General features: G+C 41.5%; 1 protein-coding gene across 3 annotated transcripts in view; it reads right to left on the bottom strand.

The window, feature by feature from the left end:
* Window positions 1-370: 370 nt before the first annotated feature.
* The window catches only part of arr (low-density lipoprotein receptor-related protein 6), a 125,484-nt gene continuing 100,770 nt past the window's right edge, over window positions 371-25,084 (bottom strand). The window contains exons 23-24 of one of the 3 annotated variants that reach the window (XM_069313409.1): window positions 23,132-24,162; window positions 371-389 (exon numbers count right to left, since the gene is read on the bottom strand). In XM_069313409.1, coding sequence (XP_069169510.1) covers window positions 23,147-24,162 — 1,016 coding nt within the window. In that variant the 3' untranslated portion in view covers window positions 371-389; window positions 23,132-23,146. Of the gene's footprint in view, window positions 390-14,419; window positions 14,549-21,143; window positions 24,163-25,084 lie in introns of those variants that run through there. The other 2 variants (XM_069313408.1, XM_045764209.2) reach the window with 2 other exon arrangements.

Raw genomic sequence — 25,084 nt, 5'->3', positions numbered from 1 at the left:
TATTAAAGAAATCGTCAGGACATGTAGAATACCTATGGTTGCGATCAAAGTAATCAAAGTATTCCATGTAGCAGGACCAAACAAGACTGGGAACGTATTAGCACTGGAAGGAATCATGCAAGTGCATCTGGGGGGGGGGAGTGTTGGCGCCAAGCACCCCTAGTGGGAGTAAAAGGCGCAGTTGTCACAATGAAAGTAGCCGCTCCAGGTGATGAGGTGGTCACCACTAGGGGCTTGGGGCTCAACCCTACCACAGAGGAGGGAGCAGTGGGGGGTAGTTGGGAGGGTAAAAGGAGCAGCTTGGTCTGGGCCCAATGTAGCAGGGGGCTACAGAGCCCAGTCTTCCAACACAGTCCGACTCGGGGGCCCTGGTCGCCCACCCCATGAGCCTGGAAAATTATAAGAGGATCATTCAGTGGCATAGAAACGAGTAGGTAATAACTCACGAATAAGCCCCCATATCCACCATGGAGCCACAATTAGAGGATAGGACACCTGATAAGTTCCTTGCCAGACTGATTGCGGGGGCGTATACTCATGATGCCCCGTGGGGTGCATCATGAGAGTACGCCCACACAATCGCCACCTTAAGAACCGTCAGTTCCTCGAGATCAGGTTCAGCAACAAAGACGAGGTTTGACAATAAAAGGGTCCCTTGCTCGCAACGTCGGGTACAACAGTTCTATGGGTGGGAGTGCACCTTCTCAAACACCAGGGCGTCAAAACTGAAGATGTCTGAAAGAATAATCAGCTGACTTTTATTATCATACATTAATGTCATAAGTTTGAAGCCAATGTGATGTAGCATTCTCAAGGTATCACCCTAAAACTTTGCCTAACAAATAGATACAATTTAAATGACAATACAGTACTACCATAAGGTATCTCCAGAGGGGTTCAGTTAAGCTTGTATATAAATAAAGAAGAGTTTTATTTGTATATTTTATTCATTTGGCTGAACATATAGAGCCACAAATATGTATGGCTAGTAACACACATTACAGGATGCAAGAAGAGAGCAGCCCAGTTTATTAATGATTTAAGTAAGGTTTTGTGAGCCTTCATTTATGAGATAATGAGGTAGCTTCAATGTGTAGCTAAAGAAATATCTTAGAAGATAAAAGCAAATCAAAACTAAGTAAGTATTAATACAGCAACACTCTCCGAGCTGCCAATTTCACCTCAACAGTTTCCTTGTCATTCAGTCCATGCATCATTCACTATGAAGCTAAGGTCACAAACTATTTATACTGTATATTCAAAGTATTCCAAAAGTCTCTTTAATGAGGATTACACTGTGGGCTTGCATATATTATCGTTGCCCATTTTCACACAAAGAAGGCCTCTAGCGATTGTCTAATAAATGTGTGAAAGCTAGTTGCATGGTCTGTCTATAGAATAGCTGTAGTTGACTATCTCATACATTAAAGTTTTATTTATTTAATACTGTATACTGTGTGTGTAATTACCCAAGTGTAGTTATAGGATGAGAGCTACGCTTGTGTTGCATCTTCCCAGCACTATCATAAGTAAATACTCTTTTATGCTTTGAAACTACTGTATTGACGGTTTTGGCCACCATCATCTTCTCACACAACATTTTCATTCGGGAGGGAAGTACATGACGTTCACAATTATCTCTGCGGATGTGTGGGAGGGACGTAGCTGATGTCCAAATTTAATATATTTGTTAAAATTACATTTTTTATCCGATCATTTTGGGACGTGTTTTAAACTTTGCACCAGTGTCTTCCCGTTTTCTGTTAGGGGCCATGTGGCATCAAGGCACGGATCAAACTAAAAAGATTATACATATTTGTGTGCAGGTGTAGCAGGTATGCAAATGCGTGCTCGCTCACGGCTAACGCTTGGCTGAATTTTACCTTTGCTGCGGGGAAAAAGGGAGGACGCACTGGGATTTTGGACTTTACGTGTATGCATATAACCCTGTAGGGAATTTTATTGCGAACAAATTGATACCAAAATGAACGACATAGCACAAGAATTGAGGTGAGAATCCCAAAAGAGTAGACACATTTTGGAGGGGTTGTGTGCTCACGGGTAACCCTCACCCGATTTGTGGGTTTTGTGCTGGTGGCACGCCAGACTTTTGGTCTTCATATGTATATATCCCTATAGGGAAGTCTATTACAAACAAAAAGATACCAAAATGAATGCCACAACACGAAAATGGAGGTGAGAAAAGCTGAAGAGTACAGTGGTACCTCGGCTTACGAATTTAATCCGTTCCCAGAGATGGCTCGAAAGCCGAATATTCGTAAACTGAAGCGAATTTTCCCACAAGAAATAATGGTAATTGAATTTATCCGTTCCAGACTTCCCAAAAAATTTGCTTCAAAGTAAATTTTATGCCTAATTCACCCAAATCTTCAGTCCTAAAGTACGCACAAATTATTACTTATCTTTACTAACAACTCTTGTTGGTGACTGGAAGACGGTGAGGAGGGTGGGAAGGTGTATGGAGACAGGGAGGAGGGGGGAGGTGTATGGGAGACAGGGAGGAGGGGGGAGGTGTATGGGAGACAGGGAGGAGGGGGGAGGTGTATGGGAGACAGGGAGGAGGGGGGAGGTGTATGGGAGACAGGGAGGAGGGGGGAGGTGTATGGGAGACAGGGAGGAGGGGGGAGGTGTATGGGAGACAGGGAGGAGGGGGGAGGTGTATGGGAGACAGGGAGGAGGGGGGTTGGATAAAAGGGGGGATATAATAACTTATGTTCAAATACCAAAAAATCCGAAAAAAATAATTATTTACAAAGAATTCAGGCGCCGTGCCACCACGCGCTAGGTCAGCTATATGCGTATCAACAAACTTCATTTCCCGAGGCAAAGCTCATAACCCAATTTGGATTTTATGAAGAAATTGGGTTCATAACCCAAAATGTTCGTAAATAGGGGCATTCATTAGCCGAGGTGTCACTATACATATTTGAGTCTAGCCGCGAGCTCCCAGGAAACGCTCGGTGCACCTAGAGGTAGGCTAGGGAGCGCGCGCTGGGGACAGAAAAGTGTTAACTTGTTCTGTCTACCGTTCTGTTTGCAAAAGATAACTTTCTAATTTGTTTTCAGCATCTTTGTTTCTCTAGCTTGAATCTAACGCCTCTTGTTCTTGAGGTTTCCAGTTTTAAGAATTCCTCTGTCAATTTGGTTAATTCCCGTTATTATTATTTTGCAAGTGGTGATCACATTGCCTCTTGTGTTCTAGCTTTGGCATATTTAATGCTTCTAGCCTTTCTTCATTACTCTCGTTTTTCAGTTCTGGAAGCCATTTTGTAGTATGCTGTTGCACCTTTCAGTTTACTGATGTGCTTCTTCAGTTATTGGCACCATACAACTGCTGCATATTCCAATTCTGGTCTCACAAAAGTCATGAACAGTTTCTTTAGGATTTCACCAACCATGTAATTAAAAGAAATTCTGAAGATGGAGAGTGCAGCATATGCACCTCAAAACAATGTCCTGTGTGTGTGTTTCTCTGGTGACATTCTATCCAGAATCATCCCAATATCTTTTTAAGTTCTTTCCACATAATTTGTAGGTTGTGTGGTCTTTTTTTTTTTTCTGTTCCACATTCTATAACATGGCATTTATTCACACTGAATTCCATTTGCCACATGGTGCTCCACTTATTTTATCTAGATTAATTTGAAGGGCACGACAACCATATACGTCTCCTATCTTCTCCAGTATCTTTGCTTTATCTGCTAACATATTCACATAATTCTCTACTCCCTCTGGTAGATCGTTTATGTAGACGAACATTACTGGGGCAGGAACTGAACCCTGTGGTACTCCGCTAGTAACACTCCTCCAGTTAGATACACTGCCTCTGATTACCGCTCTCATCTTTGTCAGAATTTTTTTTTATCTATGTCAGTTGTCGTCCTATCACCCCTCCAGCATGTTTGTTTCCAAAAACAATCTTTTGAGTGGGACTGTCAAAAGCCATTTTTTAGGTCCAGATTCACATTCAACCCAACCTTCTCTTTCCTGTAGAATCTCTGTGGCTCTTATCATAAAAACAAAGTAGATTTGCTACACAGGACCTTCATGTTTGAAGACTATATTGTCTTATTATGTTATTACTTTCCAAGAAATTAATGACATTTGGTTTAAAAAAAAAAATTCTAGTGTTTTGACTAACACGCTTGTTAATGACACAGGTCTATAATTTAGAGGGGTCTTCTTGGCTACCATTTTTGTAGATTGGAACTGTTTGCCCTTTTCCAAATATCTGCCAATATTCCTGTGGACAAAGAGGTCTGGAATATCAATTGGAGTGGGATGCTCAGCTAAGTTGCACATTCTCTCAGCACCCAAGATGAAACTCCATCTGGTTCAACAGCTTTATTTTTTTCCTAGCCCCATGACTAAACATTCCACTTTGTCTCAAGACACCTTTATGTACTGTATGGTATGTTCTAGAATTGGCAGTATATCCACCTCTCTGAAATCCTTTTGCATGAACAATTTTGAACTGTTCAATTAGTGTTTCACACATTTCTTTTTCATTCTAATTAAACCTGTTCCCCATTCTCAATCTCCTGATTTTATCCTTTACATGCAGCTTGCTTTTAATGAAATTATATTAAAGTCCTGGATTGTTTTACACTTGTTCACTACACCTTTCTCAGAGTTTCTTTCTGCCTCTCTCCTCACTGCTGTGTATTTGAGTCTTGACTGTAGTGCTGAGGGTTAGGCCTCTTCCTATAGTGTACCATTTCCTCTCTGGCCCCCCTTGCAATTTCTATTGAACCAATCCTATTTTCTGGTTCTGCATTTTTATTGTGGTATACACTGGTACCTCAGTTTTCAAATTTAATTCGTTCCTGGAGACGATTTGAAAACCAAAACAAATTTTCCCATAAGAAATAATGTCAATTGAATTAATCCATTCTCCACCCCCAAAAATATTAACTAAAAATAAACATTTTATACAGAATAATACTCAGAGGTACCTTACCTATATTGAGGACTCTTGTTGGCATATGGAAGACAGTGAGGAAGGTGGAGAGGAGGAGAGGTGTTAGTGTTTGGAAGGAGATCCCTTCCATTATAACAGCAGTGATGGTATTTCTGGGGAACTCACTAACTCTCTTTCACACACACTCTCTCTCACACACTCTCTCTCTCTCAAACACACACACCCTCGTAGGGTGTGTGTGTGTGGCCCCCCACCCTTTTGGGGGCCTCGTAGCCTGGTGGATAGCGCGCAGGACTCGTAATTCTGTGGTGCGGGTTCGATTCCCGCACGAGGCAGAAACAAATGGGCAAAGTTTCTTTCACCCTAAGTGCCCCTGTTACCTAGCAGTAAATAGGTACCTGGGAGTTAGTCAGCTGTCACGGGCTGCTTCCTGGGGTGTGTGTGGTGTGGGAAAAAAAAAAGAAAAAAAAAAAGCAGTTAGTAAACAGTTGATTGACAGTTGAGAGGCGGGCCGAAAGAGCAAAGCTCAACCCCCGCAAAAACACAATTAGTAAACACACACACGCCGAAAGAGGCCGAACCCCCAAACATACCAGCGATACAAAGATGCGAGAAACAACTACATGGCAGTGAGGAGAGAGGCAGAAAGAAATTTTGAAAAAGGGATTGCAGACAAATGTAAAACAAAACCAGGTCTATTCTATAAATTCATAAACAACAAATTGCAGGTAAAGGATAATATTCAGAGGTTGAAAATGGGAAATAGATTCACGGAAGATGAAAAGGAAATGTGTGAAACACTAAACGAAAAGTTCCAAAGTGTGTTTGTACAAAATGAAATCTTTAGGGAACCAGATACAATAAGAATTCCAGAGAACAACATAGAGCACATAGAGATGACTAGAGACGAAGTGGAAAAAATGCTCAAGGAGCTCTGTAAGAACAAAGCAGCTGGCCCAGATGGCGTTTCACCATGGGTTCTGAGAGAATGTGCATCTGAGCTCAGCATTCCACTTCACCTGATCTTTCAGGCATCCCTGTGTACAGGAATCGTAGCAGACGTGTGGAAACAGGCTAACATAGTTCCAATCTACAAAAGTGGCAGCAGGGAAGACCCCCTCAATTATAGACCTGTATCATTGACAAGTGTAATAGTGAAAGTACTGTATTGGAAAAACTAATCAAAACTAAATGGGTAGAACACCTAGAGAAAAATGATATAATATCAGACAGACTGTATGGTTTTCGATCTGGAAGATCCTGTGTATCGAATTTACTCAGTTTCTATGATCGAGCCACAGAGATATTACAGGAAAGAGATGGTTGGGTTGACTGCATCTATCTGGACCTAAAAAAGGCTTTCGACAGAGTTCCACATAAGAGGTTGTTCTGGAAACTGGAAAATATTGGAGGGGTGACAGGTAAGCTTCTATCATGGATGAAAAATTTTCTGACCGATAGAAAAATGAGGGCAGTAATCAGAGGCAATGTATCGGAATGGAGAAATGTCACAAGTGGAGTACCACAGGGTTCAGTTCTTGCACCAGTGATGTTTATTGTGTACATAAATGATCTACCAGTTGGTATACAGAATTATATGAACATGTTTGCTGATGATGCTAAGATAATAGGAAGGATAAGAAATTTAGATGATTGTCATGCCCTTCAAGAAGACCTGGACAAAATAAGTAGATGGAGCACCACTTGGCAAATGGAATTTAATGTTAATAAATGTCATGTTATGGAATGTGGAATAGGAGAACATAGACCTCACACAACCTATATATTATGTGAGAAATCTTTAAGGAATTCTGATAAAGAAAAAGATCTAGGGGTGGTTCTAGATAGAAAACTATCACCTGAGGACCACATAAAGAATATTGTGCAAGGAGCCTATGCTATGCTTTCTAACTTCAGAATTGCATTTAAATACATGGATGGTGATATACTAAAGAAATTGTTCATGACTTTTGTTAGGCCAAAGCTAGAATATGCAGCTGTTGTGTGGTGCCCATATCTTAAGAAGCACATCAACAAACTGGAAAAGGTGCAAAGACATGCTACTAAGTGGCTCCCAGAACTGAAAGGTAAGAGCTACGAGGAGAGGTTAGAAGCATTAAACATGCCAAAACTAGAAGACAGAAGAAAAAGAGGTGATATGATCACTACATACAAAATAGTAACAGGAATTGATAAAATCGACAGGGAAGATTTCCTGAGACCTGGCACTTCAAGAACAAGAGGTCATAGATTTAAACTAGCTAAACACAGATGCCGAAGAAATATAAGAAAATTCACCTTCGCAAACAGAGTGGTAGACGGTTGGAACAAGTTAGGTGAGAAGGTGGTGGAGGCCAAGACCGTCAGTAGTTTCAAAGCGTTATATGACAGAGTGCTGGGAAGACGGGACACCACGAGCGTAGCTCTCATCCTGTAACTACACTTAGGTAATTACACTTAGGTAATTACACACACACACACACCACGCAATAAAATTTCAGATTCTCCATAAGCGATAGAAAACATTAAGTAAAAAGATAAAATAAATATTGATTATGGCACATAAATTAACTATTAAAATACACTGCAAAGTACATTTGGAGCCAATAATATCTAAGGCAGCTGGATTTTGCTTTTATTGGTGTCATATTTATCAGGTAAATGCCCATATAAATTACTCAAAGTTATAACTTGAGGATAGGGTTCTTATCAGCATACTAGCCAGTACAACTTAACTCCTTAGTGTTTCTTAATGTGAATACATCACAAGATGTACACAACGTGAATACTGTCACCACGAGATGCACACGACATGAATACTGTCACCACGAGATGCACATACAGTGTGAATACTGTGATCATGGAATACATACACACAATGTTAATGCAATAATCACGAGATGCCAACAATGTCAATACAGTGATCAAAACATGCACACAGTGTGAATGCAACGATCATGAGATGCATACACAATATGAATACTGTAATCACGAGATGCACACAATGTGAATACAATACAGCACTGTGATCATGAGATGTACACAATTGCTACCAGCACACTCAACCTCTCCTCAGCTGTTCTACAAGTTTCCAGAGTATTAACCGAGACAATATAGTTAGTACTCTGAAGCTTTAACATCACTTACAATAAGGCTCAGTAGACAGCTCTCTCACTGCTGCAAGGCAGGTTAATGCCATATTTTATTCTGCACTCACATTGCATGTGCAATTTGCCTCTGATATGTCTGTACACATGTATCTTTTTCAAATATGAACCAATATGATGCATTCAATGCATCTGAGGTAGCACTCATATATAATTAAAAATTACCAATTTTCTACCTGATGACAGGCCAATAATTTTCTCAACCACCACCTTCATAACTAAATTTTTGTTTTCATTGAAGAATAAATACGATATGATACTATTGTGTGTTTGTAATTACCTAAGTGTAGTTACAGGACGAGAGCTACACTCATGGTGTCCTGTCTTCCCAGTACTCTTTGTCGTATAATGCTTTGAAGCTACTGACGGTTTGTATACAAACTAAGTGAGGTGGTGTTGGCCTCCAACACCTTCTCACTTAGTTTGTTCCAACCGTCTACCACTGTTTGCGAAAGAAAATGTTCTAATTTTTGGCACCTCTGTTTTCTTAGCTTGAATGTGTGTCCTCTTGTTCTTTAAGTTGCTGGTTTCAGGAATTCCTTTTTGTCAATTTGGTCTATTCTTGTTAGTATTTTGTAAGTTATGATCATTGTGTAACCACTTTTGGCATGGCAACCCACTACTAAGTTTATATGATGAGCTCCTGAAGTCAATATTCAGGAAGGCACTCAACCTAGACTTGGATAACAGTCAGGGAGACCAAGCAACACTACCAGTTAGATTTTGGGGAATAGGTTTACGGTAGGCAACTGAGGTAGCACTTCCAGCATTCTTATCCTCATTCACAGCACCAAACGAATTAGTAGGGAAGAGCACGAGGCTCTGTAGGAACTCACGATCCAAAGTTCATCAAAACAGCCAGTCAGTAGGAAACCATTCCAAACCCTTTACCTCTGACCACAGACAGGCTCACTGGGATGGTCCCCATAATGGAAAAGACTGCCACAATGATGCTTGAAAATGCATCTGCTAAGAACAAAGCCTGCCTTCTAGCAGTAACTTTTTTATTTGCTGTATCCAATGCAGCCCTGGTAACTCGCCTTAATCTCAACGCTCTCCGTATTGGAGTTGCCCTTCGCCTTGCCATCCACATCCTCACCGAACACAGGTGTATCTGTGGGAGCACAACAATCATACCAATATGGTCATCATGGTCTGGTATGTTGTAAATCATAGGGTAAGATTGCACGACATGAAAAATTCAAGGGCATCATCAAGAGGAGCCTTGCCACAGCTCATTGCCTGGCACAAAGAGAACCACACCTATACAGACCCAATGAACCTCAGAAGCGTTCAGATGGAGTCGCCATGTTTCATTGGAAGGATGGCAAACTAGTGGTGTGGAACTATGCGTGCACTTCCACACTGGCCAATACCCAACTCCAACATAGCACAAGCTAAGGAAATGGTGCTACTTTGTTCAGGGAATGCAGAAAGCCATCAATACAGAGGTCTGGCACACTGCTACAGCTGTGTTCCAATCAGCTCAGAGACCCTTGGTTCATGAGAAAAATGTGCACTGAAGTTCCTGAAGGAGTAGTCCACATGGTGCAGGGGGTATCTTCTTGAGATGATTTCGGGGCTTTAGTGTCCCCACGGCCCGGTCCTCGACCAGACCTTCACCCCCAGGAAGCAGCCCGTAACAGCTGACTAACTTCCAGGTACCTATTTACTGCTAGGTAACAGGCGCATCAGAGTGAAAGAAACTCTGCTCATCGTTTCTCGCCGGCACCCGGGACCATAGGATCACGCATCCAGTGTTCTGTCCACTCAGCCACCAGCCCTGGGTAACACACACATTCCCCGCGTTTCACGAGCGATTTTGCCTGGATTCATATCCTGGCTGGGAAGCCTCTGTTCTCCCAGCAGTATTTGGGTACCTGCTTGTTAAAATGATTTGGCAGGTCGTATTCCAGGGAAAATTAAGATTACGGACCTGCCCGAAATGCTATTTGTGCTAGTGGCTTTGCAAGAATGTAAAAACTCTTGTACATTTATATATAAATAAATAAATAAATAAAAAACTAGGCAACAAACTAATCAGTGTTACAAAAGACCAAAGAGCAAAAAGCTTTTTGTTCTAGTGCCTAAGTGTCGCAGTTCAAAGGGCAAACACCTGGTGCATCTTGGGCATGTGTCCAACCTCTAAAAAGTTTGAGGTGTCTGACTTGCGATAGTGATAGAATCTGTTTATGTCATTCATTATTAATGTATCCCGTTGGTGTGTTTTTCATTTCACTTCTAATAGTTATGTTAGTGTCACACATATTTTGTAATCATACACAATAAAGTTGACAATCAAATAGGGGTGGTAAGAGAAGCCCCACAACATGCGGTTGACTGTAAACCTTCTTTCTTGCTACTTCCATGCTAGTTTGAATAATCCTCATGGCTCCTACTGATTTTCTCATTGTACGTCATGTAATGTGATTTCATTGTGCAGTTGACAAGAAGTTTTAGAGAACTACTGAACCATTAGCAAATGTGTATGGGAACAATGCTTAAAATCTTGATTGGGATTCAATTGTAAGCCTCTTATTGATACATCACGTTAATGCAGCCCGTCCTCATAAACAAAGGCAAACGTCTATTCCATGCACCCCCAAACCCCGTTTATGAATGAAAAACGGTTGACACATGACTCGCAACTGATGACGTCTGAACACTTCTGGAACAAGTGCTTCGCTGACAATTTTTGTTCGAACCACAATGCCGTAAATGCTTCACCCAAAGTACAGTGACACTTCGGCTTAAGAATACCCCTATTTACGAACTTTTTGGGTTATGAACTTTGCCTCGGGAAATAAGTTTCTTGATACGCGTATGGCCAACCTAGTGCGTGGTGGCATGGCGATCGCGCTTCAGTTTACCAGTGCCTCCTGCCTAGTGACAATCGCGCCCGAATTCTTTGTAAAGAATTAGTTTATTTTATTTTATTTTTTATTTTTGGGTATTTGAACATAAAAGTTGTTATTATATATCTCGCCATGGGTCCCAAGAGAGACAGTGGTAAGATTCAAGCCAAGAAAACGGATCTTGTGACGGATCCCGTCACAATGGTTGTACTGTATTATACAAATCACTTGTACTGTCCTGTCTGGAGTACTCACTTCCCCCTTCTGAGCAGGAGAGATTGCTGAAATAGAGGGAATAGAGAACATATATGGCATACATAGATGCAATAAAGCACCTAAATTATTGGGATCGTCTCAAAGCTCTCCAAATGTACTCACTAGAAAGAAGACGAGAGATATCAAATAATATACACATGGAAGATACTGGAGGGCCAGGTACCAAATCTACACAGTAAAATAACAACATACTGGAGTGAACAATATGGAAGAAAATGCAGAAAAGAACCAGTGAAGAACAGGGATGCAATAGGCACAATCAGAGAACACTGTATAAACATCAGAGGTCCATGATTGTTCAACATCCTCCCAGCAAGCATGAGAAATATTGCCGGAACAACCGTGGACATACATCTTCAGGAGAAAACTAGGTCATTTTCTCCAAGGAGTTACGGACCAACCAGGCTGTGGTGGATATGTGGGCCTGCGGGCCGCTGCAAGCAACAGCCTAGTGAACCAAACTCTCACAAGTCAAGCCTGGCCTCGGGCCGTGCTTGGGGAGTAGAACTCCCAGAACCCCATCAACCAGGTATCAACCAGGTGAAACACATGCGAGGATGACCATAGAGAAAAAACAAGAGCTCATTAATAAACGTAAAAATGGTGCACGGGTTGTTGAACTAGATAGGCAGTACAACTAATCTGTCAATGCTATGCACTGTACTTGCTAAGAAAAATTACATTATGAGTGCTAAAGTGGCAAAAGGTGCATCAACAATCACGAAACAAAGAACACAAACACTTGAGGATGATGAAAAGTTTTTATTAATTCCCTCAGAGTAGTAGGCTGTAGTAGGCCGTTGTGTTAAATCTTTTTAATGACATGTGTTGACTATGTGATGTCTCACTTCAGACAAGTGTTACAACATAGGGAAAAACAAGTGTCACTAGACAGGTTTTTAGTGAGATAAACAAACAGTGAGCCCCAAGCAGGTCCTAGTGGTATGCAGGTTAAACATGTCAGAGTGTGTACCCCTGAGAAGTCATCACTGCCTCATGTTATAATGGAAGGGCATTCCTCTTCCAAATAGTAACACCTCTCCTCCTCCTCCTCACTGTCTTCCATATGCCAACAAGAGTCATCATTAAAGGTAACTAATAACTTGTACATACTTTAGTACTGAAGATTTGGGTAAATTATGTATAAAATTTACTTTGAAGTTAATTTTTTGGGGAGTCCGGAAGGGATTAATTCAATTTCCATTATTTCTTATGAGGAAATTTGCTTCAGTTTATGAATATTCGGCTTATGAGCCATCTCTGGGAACGGATTAAAGTAAGCCGAGGTACCACTGTACTACAAGTACACATAATGGCCAACAGAATTTAAGACTCCTAACCTAAACTAATCAATGCCTAAATATGCACAATATGCTAATATATAATAATATTAATTTATATTTGAGAAAATTCCTGTTTTTAATGAGCAGCATGTTAAAAATGATGAACGCGTCTTTGGGGGTCGACTGCTGGAAGTAGTGGACTTGGTCTGAGGACGGGTTATGTTAATGTGATTTCATTGTAAATAATACATACAAATATTATATATATTATATTATGCATGTATGTGTGTGTGTATTATTATATTATATATATATTATATTATATTATATATATATATATATATATATATATATATATATATATATATATATATATATATATATATATATATATATATATATATATATTATATATATATATATATATATATATATATATATATATATATATTATATATATATATATATATATATATATATATATATATATATATATGTCGTACCTAATAGCATAATATATATATATATATATATATATATATATATATATATATATATATATATATATATATATATATATATATATATATATATATACACACATACATACTGTATGTATGTTAGTTTTAGAGTATTGTGCAAGATTTACAAATACTGCAACTACACAGAGGTTCACATCAGCTTCCTCAGGGCTCCAGTAAAACAGACACGATTTAAAAAAAAAAATTGTGGGCACCATTCCCGGGTATGTACTGTAGTGACTGTTACATAAAGTTTAGCTTTTGTGGTTGTTAATGTAATGTTTATCTTAGCTAAAATACCAGTTTGTTTTATTTGTATTAATTTTTGTATCATTTGTGTTTGAGCATATGTATTAGTACATGAGTATGATTCTGTGTGTATAAAAGTTATCCCGCACGTTTTGAGAGGAGCGTTCCTGCATCCCGTGTGAGAGAGAAAGGGCCGAGACTCCACACACACAGGTTGTGTGGTGTGTGTTCGTGAGGTACTCGCCTCACTGTGTGGGGGTATTGACCTCTATTTATATCCAAGTGAAGAGAACTGTATTTGTTACCCTGGTGATTAAGATTTTTCCTTTTGTGTATTATCCCTTTTTCCTGTGATTAAATAATCACAGTACAGTATAATAATACAGTACCGGTTCCACGTGCTCATTCTTGTGTTTAAAGTGTGTCTAAATGCTCATTGGTTCTACATCCCTAGTTTGTTAGAGTAACATACCGATACTGTAAATAAGTAAGGAAGGACGGTTTCGTGAGCTCGTCGTACTCTAGGGTATGGCTTATAAGTTCGTGATCTTACACAAACTTACGAAACCCGTCCTTCCTTACTTATTTACAGTATAGGTACGTTACTATAAACTAGGGAGGTAGAACCAATGGGCATTTAGACACACTTCAAACGCAAGAATGACCACGTGGAACCGGTACCATATTTTTGCATTGCGGGACTCGAGAAGCAACCAAAGTGCACGCATTACATTTACTTTACCACAGGAAAAGGAGTAATACACAGAAGGAAAAATCTTACTCACCAGGTTAACGAATAGTTCTCTGTATTCGTTACTCCTCCCACAGCACAGCGCAAATTGTCACAACAATCATGCTATTATCAGAATCCTGGTAATTTATATCAGTCAGGGGTCTTCTGTAATACTATCATCGTTAAATAATACCAGTAATACCAGTAATCTTTGACATTATTAGGCGATGCTGTGGTCACAAGCTCAACAGCAGTGCTGTGAGCGCCATGCTGCGTGCACCAGCCTTGGTGACTCTCTCAGTACCGAGACTCACATCTAGAAATATTGCCCACAATTTAAAAACAAAAAAAAATTGCATCTGTTTACAAGAGTCCTGAGGAAGGTGATATGAACTCCATGTATTCGCAGGTTGTTTAAATCTTGCGTAGCACTCCACAACTTCATATGCAGCGATGTGCACTTTTGCGTCAGTTACTCAAAACTTCATATGCAGTGTTGTGCAGTTTAAGGGTTAGGCAACTCTGTAACAAAGCACAGTATTATACACCATATATACAGTATATATACAATATACATAATATATGCAACAAACCATTGTTGTTTGTAGCTCTGGATACGGGTAATTGGCAGCATTATAAATAACTTCATTGTTTTCATTTAAAATATTTTAATTTTATATATTAACAAATAAATAAATGAACAGCACTAATTAAAAATATACCACTATTAAATATACACTGTAAAATAGAGCTGTGGCCACATCCATGCATAGTGACGACCCTAAATGATTCCTAAATGATCTGTTCTATATGTACTCTAGTTACTGGGATAACAATGTACACACACACATACACGCCCACAGCTACAAGAAGTCAGCATCACTATCATGCCAGGTGATGGAGAGGACAATGAGAAGCTAATATAGCAACTAGAGAAAAGGATCATTGGAATAATGCAACACCAGCATGGGTTGAGGAACAGTAAACTCTACCAAACAAACTTGATAAAAGTTGTATGTCTCGGTGACAGACCAGACAAGACAGATGGGTAGCTGGATTATATATCATTTTAAGACTGCTGGAAAGTCACCAACTCGGCCACCTACTCAGATGACCAATTCTTTGAAGTACAAACTAACATTAATACTTGTAATATGTCAAAAAGACTTGACAAGCTATTCAATAAATTAAATTTTAACAATATGAGGATTGACTGGGAAAAATAAACATAGAACTCGCAAACATTTAACAGAAAACTGTCTTAAGTATTGAAACTCCAACGCAAGGTATAGAGTACTTGACTGTGGAAGCGTACAAAGTCTTCTTGAAATACATTCCCCTGTGGAAGATAAGAGCACCACCTTAGAAAAAATGCAAACTGCACTAAGAAGGAAAATATTACTGAAATGCGTAGATATAAATATCCCAACAAAGAAAAGGTAAGAAAATTATCTTTTGCCAACCAAGTGGTAGGCAGTTGGAACAATTAAGAAGGTTGTGGATGTCAAAACCATCAGTAGTTTCAAAGCTTCATATGATAGAGTACTGAGAAGACACTGTACACCACACACACTTGTCTGTCTGTGTGTGTACTTACCTAATTGTGCTTGCGGGGGTTGAGCTCTGGCTCTTTGGTCCCGCCTCTCAACCGTCAATCAACTGGTGTACAGATTCCTGAGCCTATTGGGCTCTATCATATCTACATTTGAAAGTGTGTGTGTGTGTGTGTGTGTGTTTGCTTTCTAACCGTCTACCAGTAAACAGAGTGGTAGACGGTTAGAACAAGTTAAGTGAGGTGGTGGTGGAGGCCAAAACCGTCAATAGTTTCAAAGCGTTATATGACAAAGTGGTGGGTAGACAGAACACCACAAGCGTAGCCCTCATCCTGTAACTACACTTGGGTAATTCCTGTACATCACTGTCTCCTCAAAGCTCCAATAATGTTGTATCAATATGCTACTACTCCTCTCACTGTTTATCCTTCTTTACACCAGTTAGTCAAGTTGTTATTACTTTGTCTGTCTGGAACCTGGAGGTGTGGGGCTTGGAAATCCATCTCCTGGGGCTCGTGCGGCCCAAGCTCTGCTTTGGGAGGCTGGGGTTGTTCTAGCCCTTGCTGGGGTGGTTCTTCTCTGGCCCAACCACGACGGTCTCTGGGTTTGGGGTCCCTGTGCCTTCTTTCACCAACTTTGAGGTTAACTCCGGAACTGGAGCCCCTGGGCAGTTCGTTGTTGCCTTCAATCTCGTTCTGACAGTTCCTGCGATGGCACTGGAACCAATCAAATTGGCAATTGCCTTTCCATTGGAGACTTTTGGCACAGTGGAGAAAGGAGGGGGGGGGGGACGGGAACTGCTGCTTGGGTGACAGTTTCTCCTCCATATCGACCTAACCTGGCTTTGCGCCCTGGAGAGGCCACTCCAAACTGACAACCAGAGCGCAACTCCATAGTCTCTTATGACTGATGGATGCCTACTATTACACACACACTAATAAGAAAGGATAAACGATGGAAAGAGGGGTAGCACTACTGACTCAACATCATTGGAGCACTGATGAGACAGATTCCAACTAGCAGGACTTCATGCTAGGTAAGTTAACCGTGAGGATATTAAGATAGTGGTGTATGCTATTTACAATCCACCATTCACAACAGGAAGATCAGAGGTGGATTATGGTAAATGTAGCAAAATGTGCCAAAAGATAATAGAAAAGGTGGCCACAGTGGCAATGAGAGTCAGAGTAAAGATCCTAATACTTGGGGATTTTAACCACAGGGAAATAGACTGGTGAATAAAGGATCTTCATGGTAAAGATGAAACATGGAGAGCATGATGTGTGGACACTACAAACACTTCCTGTAGCAGCATATTAAGTAACCAACAAGAGAAAAGGCAACTCTAGCAGCTACCCAAAATGATGATGATGTAAGGAACTTAAAAATACTGAGGTACCACTAAGCGCCAGTGACCACTGTGTTATGTTTGAGGTTATTTACAACTGTGTGTGTTAGACCAGACAACAGGATAAAGAGCATGAGAGAACATAAGAGGGCACTACAGGAGGGTTAGGGATTACCTGCAGGAGGTTCAATGGCAGACAAAAATGGGAGGAAGGTCAGCAAATGAGATATGGAACATAATACAAATTCAAAGAAACGACAAAAAAGTTCTCAGGAGGGAAGTGGTCAAAAAGGAGATCAAACCCATAGTTCAACAGAGTAAGGAATAAAATACAGCACAATAAAAACGCATGGAAAAAACCAGCATTGAATGTAATGAAACGCCATTTTCTGGACAAGCCTCAGAGACTTCCTGAAGCTATAAAAACTGACACGTGCAATATTTGTTTGGGGGTCATCAGTCACAGGAGTTCTTAGTGTCTATTGGGAACCACAAGCCAGAACCTGGTCCCCTCAGAGAGGTGCAAGGAGCAATGGCCTATGAGCACTCTACATTTAGAGTATGTCATACTTGCCATCGACCGGGGAGGGCACCCAGAAAGATAGGTGAAACAAAACAAACCACAAGCTAGTAAAAATTGCAACCATCTGAACAGAGTAAAATAACTCCTCCCAAAAGTCCAAACAGAGTAAAATAAAATAACTCCTCCCAAAAGAAAACAAACAAACCATCATCCAACAAGCATGCCCACTCAGGGCGAGCCAGCTGCTCACCACTCCAGTTCGAAGAAAGCTGAAAACCGCCGACAGGGTGAGGAAGGGTGTCAGGGAGCCTCCAGAGCTCGCCCAGAAAATGGCGTTTCATTACATTCAACGCTGGTTTTTTGGGGGAAGCCCCGAAGCTAATTACCCACAGATAAGTAAAAATAGCGACTTACCCGGGAGGCAGCAGTACCACAGGTCTTAAGACGAGGAGGAGACATTCGACGGCAACAGACAGCACAATGTAACACAAGGCTGTATAGGGCTCGGGACGTTCATGTCCCGATAGAGAGATATCTAGTGGTCAGGACCCTGTTCGACCTTCAAAACCCATGTCCGAATGTAGACCCCAAGACATATTACCAAAAATAGCAGCCAGAGAAGCATAAGGGTAGACCACAGGCTGACTAAGACTGGATGACCCCTGCAGACAATTTGAGACACACGAGCTCTGGAACAGGGAACCAGGGGAAACTGGATCCACCCAGAGCATGTCCACTGTCATGGAACCAGTGGCCCATAGGTAGTCATGCAAAACCACCACCGGACATAAGACACTATGCACCCGCGGCCTAACCCTGGAAACACAAACAAAAACTGTCTATTTTCCGCTTGTTACAACTTGTAATAAAGTTGTTACTGTCTTGGCTTAACGTGTTTATGACGTATTAGAATGTTGTTACAACTTGCTATATTGGTTGTTATAACTGGTTAGGTGGTGTTAAAACTTGCTCGAACGTCGTAATTTCGGTGTGTTTGGCGGGTAACCAACCAAGCATCCACCACCAACGGACGCCTCCGGAAGCCCGCCGTCTCTTTCTTTGCCAAAAAAGAAGGAGAGCGCAACAAACGAACAAAATGACATCCAGGACTAAAAGAGCAAAACCCCTGGCTGCCAGAGAAGAGCATGAAGCTCCCCAACCTGATCATCAGGTTGCCCCCTGATGATCAGAAGCGGCAGCGTGCCCAGTAGTGCAAAATGGCCGCCAAAACAAACAACTAAACTACTGCAAAACATCCAAGCCAAAGATGGATGCGCCCGATGCGAGGGTTCATAAGTCCATGCTGGTAAATAGTGGTAAAACCCATGCAGAAAGGAAGGCAGGGATGAAAACCCCCTCCTCAGCAGCAACAACCCCAGCCCAGAAGGCACAAAGACCCAAGCAGGGGCAACAGGAGCCCAAGCACTCCCAGCGGACTCCCCCCAAGCCCTGGGAACCCCCGAAAGAGGCCCCCAGGGCAGAGCCCACATCCACGCCCACCGCCCCTGAAGAAAAGACGGAGTCTAGGAGAAAAACTTCAAAAGGAGGGAGTCTGCTGGGTCGCCGCAGAAGCTTCGGCGGGAAAATCGCGATCAACCACCTCCACACCTGAATCAGAAGGGAAAATCCCCGAAGCCACCCCTGAGCTAAACCCAGGCCTGGCTCGGAAACCCTGACGTTTGGGAGCCGGAAGCAGGCAAAGAGGAGCAGGGCAAACCATGCCCACTTGGTAAGTGGGAGCGAGGCCAGAATCAAAGTCGAAGGGACCAACACCCCCCAAATCCTGGTTCCTTAATTTAAATCCAAGCAGGGCAACTCCGGGACTTCCAAACGGGCAACCAACCTGGCTCGTTGCAACAGCTGCTGCCTAGCCCCTGAGATCTTCAAACAAAGAATGGGTCAACTGGAGCACAAGCGGGGAACAAATCTCGCAAGACTCCGGTTCGTCGGTGTCACCGACCCAACAGGCAGCATGACAGAGGCAGTACTGATGATCGTCACCCAGAGGCAGGGGCAACAAACAACCTTCAACATCGCACAAGGCCAAAGTGAGTACATTTTGAGGGCCCAAAGCACTAAAGAGGGGCCCAAAATGAGTACATTTTGAGGGCCCCAAAGCACTAAAGAGGGGCCCAAAATGAGTACATTTTGAGGGCCCCAAAGCACTAAAGAGGGGCCCAAAATGAGTACAAGAGAATCAGGAGGGGAGCAGAGCAGCAGCAGTTTGAAAATGATATTGCAATAATAGCAAAGAACCAACCCAAATTTGCATAGCTATATGCGGAGGAAAACTACAGTATGATACCACGATTTAGACTGGTGGTAGAGAGAGGAACACTCTAGAGAATGACAAGAGAAGTGTGTGAAAACTCAATAAGAGGTTCCAGGTCTACAAGCTGGAAGCAGATTAATGTCCAAGCACAGGTGACAACTTCCAACCAGAAACACTAAACTATAGAACAGTGTCACTAACAAGCAAAATGCATGGAAAAATCATCAAAAAAAGAATTGTAGAACATTTGGAGAGAGTAAATTCTTCAACAGATGCACGAGATGGCTTCAGAGAGAAAATCATGCTTAAATTGAATGAATTTCATGACGGGGTTACCAGCATAATACAAGAGAGAAAGAAGGCTGGATAGTTCAGCTTCCTACAATGCCAGAAAGCTTTCGATACATGCACAAAATACTATTACACAACATGGAGAGACAAGCAGGGATACGAGAAAATGCACTGGACGGACCGAAACGTCGTTTCATAATTTTCTGATGTGTGGTTTGGACAGCATATGTAATGCTATCCTGACAGACAGGATGGCATTACAAATGCTATCCAGGTTTGTTTCCTGACAGACAGAAAATGAAGGGGTCATGCAAACAATGAGTCACAATAATGTGGCTGAAGACTATAATGACCAAACCACACACCACAAGATGGAGAAACGACAACGTTTTTGTCAGCCCTGGCCATTTCAAGACATATGTGATGATGGTCCACGACAGACCGAAACGTCATCGTTTCTTCATCTTGTGGCGTGTGGTTTGGTCAACAAAGGGGTCATAATCAGAGAGCATATCAGGATGGAGAGGACTGGAAAGTGGTGTTCTATAGGGCTCTGTCTTAGAACCATTTCTCTTTATAACTTATGTAAATAATTTTCCAGAGGGGGCTCATACATATCGATGTTCACAGAAGATAAAAGGTTAATGAGAGTAAGAACCCAAGAGGACTGTAGGGTGCTGCAAGAACAACTTGACACACTTCAGGAAAAGGGCAGAAATTTAATCCAAATAAGTGTGAAGTAATGAAGAGAGGTAAGGGATGTATGAGACTTGTTGGTAACATACTATAGGGGGGAAGGCAACTACAACAAATACATAAAGAGGGAAAAAGTCTTGAGAGTCAATAATCCCAGCACTATCACCAGAGGCTGATAAGAGCCATTGCTTCATTATGCAACACTGGCATGGAACCCACACCTTGTGAAGTCCAAAAACTTTTTTTGAAAGTTCAGAAATTTGCAATAAGATTAGTACAATAATTGAGAGGGCTCAGCTATGACGACAGGTTGAAGAATCAGGAGATATGATTAGTGCATACATGATCCTGGGGGAACACACAATGTGGATAAAGAGCAACTAAAGTTAAAGAAGGTAGAACAAGAGGACACCCATTCAGGGAATCGCACATTCCTTGTATGGTAATTCTACCCACAACTTTATATGTGATGAAAGCTTTCATGCCGAGTGATAATTAATATGTCGAGTAAAGATGGGCGAGTGGTAGTGCATACAGAGCTACATCTCACTCCCCCCATAGTCACTGATAAGTAAACACCCATTGTACACCACACACAATCATTGCTTGTTTCTTCTATTAACACAATTATTCTTTCCAAAACACTTTGTGGTATGTGCGTGTGTGAAAGCAAAGCTACTCCACCTTCCTCAATACCCTTTGTCTTGGTATTCATGTCTCTTATATAAATGTATCATCCACGAGTTATGATGGTTTAAGTATAAACATTACCCGCATGCACACAATGAGTCACAATTTCATGGCTCAAGATATGATGACCAAACCACACATCATACACACTGCTTCATAATGGTCCAGGACGGACACAAACATCATTTCTTCACTTTCTGATGTGTGTTTTGGCCATCACATCACACACACACACAGGGATAGGTAATTACACACTTAGGTAATTACACACACACACATTGTGTATATATATTAGTGTGTAATTTTCAAATTCCACTATGTAGTAATATTACTTCTGGGAGGGTTAAATTACTTCATTATAGGTATAATAATAATAATTCTTACCATGCATCTCCAATCCTAATAATATTGTGCCGCAAAAATATATCTGCTAGTAATGCCACTTGCAATTATGAGCAGTAACCTACATACAATGCTAAGCTTCATCTTGTGTTTTGATCAAAATTATCACTTACACAACAAAATTGACATGAAATACAACTTAAAAACATTATAAAATATTTATAGAATTTAAGACAATTTTCTAGGGATCATTTAAATTGAGTAGATATGTAATTTGAGGAGTGAAAGACAGAAATGACACTTGATTAACTTCAAGTTTGCTCCCACGTATAATGTTTCCATGCCTGCTTACAACTAAACATTCATAAACTACACTATTATCATCTCTATATAAACAAAATAAACAACTTATTAACCGATAAAAAGGAACATAGAAACCTGGAGCATTATACACTACTACACTTGCATCCTCCATCACTTGTCAACACTTGACTAGGGTCACATGCCCATTTCACTATCATATACAAATGTGTACAAAACAAGTCTACAAAATGATAATTGATGATGCATTCCAGCTATGCTTCTTAAGTTAAAATATTATATGAAAGAATATAAAATATAAGACACTTGTGGCATTTGTCTTACAAAAGTGAGCAAATGGGTATGGATACAAAACAACGCTGGAGAGAGAGTATCATGCCACCAACTGCTGCCGCTGGCTAGTTGATAACCGTGCTAAGTAGGAGTAGAGTCTTCCCATCACCAGTCCTCGATCCTAAACGCACAATTTTTGAAAGCCAAGATTGCTGACAAATGACTATTTCTTATTATAAATATGATGCATCCTATAAAACCAGACTGTATGAAGCATCCATTGCCCAATTTGTCCACAGTTAAAAATATGACTCAAGGGCAGGGAAGGATCTTGGGAGAGGAAATTACTAATTTGCCAAAAAATAAACATGTTAAGTTTCAAATGTCAATGTAAATGAGTTGGCAGTGAGGAACCTCCACCACAATGACCCTTTCCTTGCCATGCTAATAATTTGCAAAAGACACCTAACATTTTGCTTTCAAAGTTAAAATCTGGCAATCCATCCAAGCTGCCAGGTGGAAGCCAAGTATCACATTAAAAAGGCAAGTAGCAGTAACTGAACTACATATGTTAATTGCTTTGTACTTTCCATGTACTTAATAAATGAATGATTTACAATAAAAATTACAGTTTACGCTCCCTGACTCAGTCAATCACAAACAGGAGGCTTGTCTAACAATTCCCCTGAGTGAAGGTAACAACTCCAATAGAAAATAATTGAGGACATTAAACAGGTATAACAATAATATAAATTGTTTTAACAGTGTGAAGCAGTTGTTATTTACAGGTACATACTGCGGATGAGGTACTTCAGTCAGATGCTATCGGTGAAGGCGGAGGAGGACAGGGGGCACGAGCACAGTACGAACGCTCGGTGGATGGAGAGGGAGGGCAGGAGGAGGTTGGGGGGCATGAAGTGAAGTCACACATATACTGCATCTGTGGAGTAGGAGGAGGAGGGTGAGGATCTGAATCATAGTCTGTCATGGGTGGAGAGGAGTAGTAGGTGGTAGAGCCTGGAGTGTAACAATGGCTTCTACGTGGTGACACTGCTGACGAATAAACATCTGAATCACAAACATCTGTAGAGCAAGGGGTGGGAGGGGGAGGCCTGTTACGGGTCTTGTAGTGCCGATACGAGTGGAGAGTCGACGTCGGTATTTGATGTGAATTACAACAACAGTGGGTTTCCTGATTCCGACCTCTGTTCTCTGCTACGGGAGTAGGCGGAGGATTCAGTGTTTCTCTGGGGTAATGAGTCATGGAAGAGGACGATGATGATGCTCCCGTTACTGGTGCAGGATCAAACATTCCTCGAGCTATTGCACCTCTATTAATAATGCCTCTGCATATCCCAGGTGCCGACGAACCACCAACACCAATGGGCATATGGGGATCTCTCGGCGGAGGTTCACCCGGTACTGATGTGTAGCTTTTACCCCAGGAAGTCACCACAATATTATATGATCTCGGCTGGGGAGGCTTGGGATGAGGTTCCAATTCATGATCGTCCAAGAGTGATGGCCTCCTTCGGTAATATACCACTAATGCAGCCACGCACACTAGCACTACAACTGATACCACAACACCCACAATATATGGAGCTTTACTAGCTGTTCCATTTACATCTGGAGGATCTATAACCCAGGTGGAACACAGAGCATGATCAGGGTTATCGGGACAAGGACGACGACCTCCGGCACAGTGTACAGCAGTATCCACACATCGTCCTGTTGAAACGCACATAACTTGCCCTTCATCACAGCATCCTACCTCATCAGTTCCATCACTGCATTGCCTCTTGCCATCACAAACCTCAGATTTATCTGAAACAAAAACACACAGCACTTAATTTTTTTTTTTTTTTTTTTTTTTTTTTTTGCAGGTAAATTCCTGTGCGGACCCTAAGCCTCTGCACTTGACACTATTGTGCTCCCGGCAGAAGGCTCTTTAACTTTTCCCTTGTGCGCTGAGCATTTCGGGTGACTACACAGCGACACTGAAAAATGTATACTCTTTTCGGTCTGCTCACCTTAATTTTTCATGTATGTATTTAAATTTAGTATCAATTTGTTTGCAAGAGAATGCTCTAGAGAAACATACATATAAAATTTCACCACAGTCGACATGAGACCCGCACCAAATAAAAAACCAGCATTGAATGTAATGAAATGCCATTTTCTGGGTGAGACCCGGAGGCTCCCCGGAGCTATACCAGGCTGATATGCTAATGTCAGTCTTTGGCATCAGTCATGTGTATGGAGTTCTTAGGAGTACTGGGGACCATGGCCAGAACCTGGCCCCCTCAGAGAGGCAACGGGAGCAATGGCCTATAGAAACCGTGTGGTTGGAAGCATTCTATGTCTGCCATTGACCGGGTCAAGCATCCAGAAAGGTAAGCCTCCCAAAACAAACCCCTATTCTGGTGAAAATAGCTACCAAAAGCCGAACTAGTGGATAGAACTCCAACAGAAAACAAGCAAACTAGTATGACATCACACGTCACCGTGCCGCTGTCTGCGCAGCTCCCCCCCTCCCCGGGAGGGGGAAGGGGGACTCCCAGATCTCACACGCCGGCTATCCACCCTTCAGTTCTGAGGCTGGATGTCAAAACACGCGAAAACCGCTGACCGGAGGGAGGGAGGGAGGGTTGCCAGGGAGACTTCGGGTCTCATCCAGAAAATGGCATTCCATTACATTCAATGATGGTTTTCTGGGGGAAGCCCCGTCGGCTCCCCGGAGCTAACT

Source organism: Procambarus clarkii, chromosome 75, assembly GCF_040958095.1.
Source record: "Procambarus clarkii isolate CNS0578487 chromosome 75, FALCON_Pclarkii_2.0, whole genome shotgun sequence".
In the NCBI taxonomy this organism is placed as follows: domain Eukaryota; kingdom Metazoa; phylum Arthropoda; class Malacostraca; order Decapoda; family Cambaridae; genus Procambarus; species Procambarus clarkii.
Note: the sequence above shows the minus strand (reverse complement) of the source record. Positions and strands in the feature narration are given on the sequence as shown.